General features: G+C 38.4%; 1 protein-coding gene across 1 annotated transcript; it reads right to left on the bottom strand.

Moving 5' to 3' along the window:
* Window positions 1-1,103: 1,103 nt before the first annotated feature.
* Window positions 1,104-1,922, bottom strand: LOC108512047 (uncharacterized). The gene has a single exon (XM_017847092.1). It carries the CDS (start codon window positions 1,735-1,737, stop codon window positions 1,279-1,281), a length of 459 nt encoding a protein of 152 aa, XP_017702581.1. The 5' UTR covers window positions 1,738-1,922; the 3' UTR covers window positions 1,104-1,278.
* Between the last annotated feature and the right edge of the window lie 662 nt (window positions 1,923-2,584).

Raw genomic sequence — 2,584 nt, 5'->3', positions numbered from 1 at the left:
ATTAAAATGTTTTGGAAGCAGACTAAGAGATGTTAGATTTTTTGTTACCTTCAAATACCACCATTTACCACTTTGTCACTTAGCTTTCTCCGATTCAATTTCCTGACCTTCAAAATGGGAATGATACATACCATTCAACAGCATCCTCTGCAAAGCATGGTAGAAAACATGTTACTGTCTGTCCAGCCTTTTAAGTGGCAAGCAGAAAAGGAAAACCAATTCATAATGATTTGTATGGCCAAGCCCCTATCTTTTCATTGCCAAAATTCTTAGAAAATAAACATTGTCATAATTTGTAATTCTTCAGCTCCTACTCACTCCTTAGTTTAATGAAATACACTTTGACTTCTGACTTCATCACTCAACAGAAATTGGTCCAAGGTCATCAAATACTTAAATCTCAAGATCTTTTTAGCACTTTCATTTATCTCTTCCTTAGATTTTGTGTTTCCTCTGGGTTCTATTCATTGTCTTCTTATAACTCTATTTAGAGGATGTGAGACATCTCTTTATCTCTAATAGTTTCAGTAACTATATATCCATCTCAAAAACTATATATCCCTCTCTGAAATTCTTATTGCAAATTGACTACTCAGTATCAAATGCTAATTCAAAACTATCCAAAGGGACATCTCCATAGAACCTAATTCTTCTGAATTATTTAAATGTCTGCTTAATGTTGTCCCAAGCCAACACTCCCAGGCAGGAAATCTTAGATTTGCTCTCAGTTTCCCTACTCATTACTTCCTTCCTGCAATTATGATTTGAAACCATGTAGTTATAAAGTCAGTTTTTTAAAGTGCAAATTGTTGGTAAATTTAGTATATTCTAGTAACTTAAAACTTTGTCTAAGGCAGGAATTTTGCTTTACTCAGTTTTGTAATCTCAGTCACTATGACAATACCCACACCATAATAAATAAATGACTCTACCAATCAAATCTGATGCAGATCTCATTAGTAAACAAAATATTTTGCATACTCTCAGGATTCCTAGTACTATTAGATACTACAACAATTTTGTGTTAAAACCCATAATGGGTTTCATGTTTATTTTTCATAAGAAATGCAAATTAAAATATTAAATGTGCATATTTTATTTTATTTTTTATTTTTTTATTTTTTCCAGAAAAGGATATTTTTTTTTTATTCAAGTAACTGCAAATAGGAAACCAGAGGGGGAGCCCCAGGCTGGGACAAATCACGGCTACCCCTCCCCAACAGAACAGGGAGAGGTGGCGGCCCCTACACCCTTTATGGTCGATTCGGGCCCCCTTGCTCACTCTGCTGCAGCATGCTGGGGCAGGGCCCCACCTTCCCTGGGACTGGGGTAGTCGGTCACCCAGCCTGCGATGCCCCAGCCCCTCTTCCCCACAAAGAGTATCTTGGGGATCTTGGGCAGAACAGGAGGCAATGAGGATGAACATTTGGCGCTGGTAGCAGCAGCAATGACGGATGTCGAAGAATGGAACATTGAACAAAAAACAACACAACTGTCCAGAGGTAGTTTGTGAACAGAGGAAAATGGAACCAGAACCTTGGGGGGCAGGGAGGAGCAGGAGGGGGTTGGGAGAGGGCAGGGTGAGCTCCTTGTTATTGGTGCCCCATCTGAGGACCGGGAAATGGCTGAGTGGCGGAAGCAAAGTAGGGTTAGGGGAGCAGCCCCAGCCCACCTCAGGTGACGGCCACAGGGCTCACCTGTGGGCCTCACCTGGACAATAAGCGACTGCATCTCCATCACCACAACATGTACTCAGATCCCAGGCGGAGGGCAAGGGGGCTGCGACCACAGTGAAGAGGGAGTAAGGACACAGCCCTCCTGCCTTCCTGGAGCCGAAGGGGGCCCTCCAACCTAGTGCAGGGACTAGGGAAGGTAGGATGAAAAGTGTGAGCCCCATGTGGTGACAAAGACAGTTTGGCTGGGAGATTTTAATGAAATACAAACTCTTCTGAAATTAAAATATCTGTTTTAATTTTCTTCATGGAGTATAAATAAAGTTCTCTATATAAAATAAAGACATTGGGTAAAATTGAAATTTAAAGTAGTAAATGAACACAAAACAAATCACATTACTACATTAATGAAAGTGAGCTCTTTGTTCATTGTATACTACCAGAATGTTTGGAAAAGTCCCTGGTTATTCATATATCCAACTTTATTAATTAATATGGCATTCCACTAAGCCATTCAGGAACTGTAAAACCTAGATATCTTCTTCAACTGTTCTAGACAAAAGGTTTTTTACAGATTATTATTCAGTAAATTACTATACTGTACTTTATCTTTCAAATTTCAATTTTCCTTTGTTACTTGAGAAAACAAAGTACTTTTATAAATCCTGTACGCTGAATCTGGAATTCTTGTCACTATTGACTTTTATAATATTAACAGCATAATGAAAAGTGAAGAATGGGAAGTCAGGAAATTAGGTATTTCACCTAACATGAATTAATTTTATGTCTTTAGAAAAGTCTTTATGTCTTTAGAAAAGTCATTTTACATTCTAGACTTGAACATCTTCATTAATAGCTCTGGTATGGAACTATTCTGTTTAGAACACTTTAGACTTTTAACTGTTAGTCAC

This window comes from Rhinopithecus bieti, unplaced genomic scaffold, assembly GCF_001698545.2.
Source record: "Rhinopithecus bieti isolate Rb0 unplaced genomic scaffold, ASM169854v2 scaffold_26504, whole genome shotgun sequence".
Classification (NCBI taxonomy): Eukaryota; Metazoa; Chordata; class Mammalia; order Primates; family Cercopithecidae; genus Rhinopithecus; species Rhinopithecus bieti.
Note: the sequence above shows the minus strand (reverse complement) of the source record. Positions and strands in the feature narration are given on the sequence as shown.

Excerpts from the sequence above, each read along its gene's own strand:
- LOC108512047 (XM_017847092.1), bottom strand. The coding sequence starts at position 1,737 with ATGGAGATGCAGTCGCTTATTGTCCAGGTGAGGCCCACAGGTGAGCCC.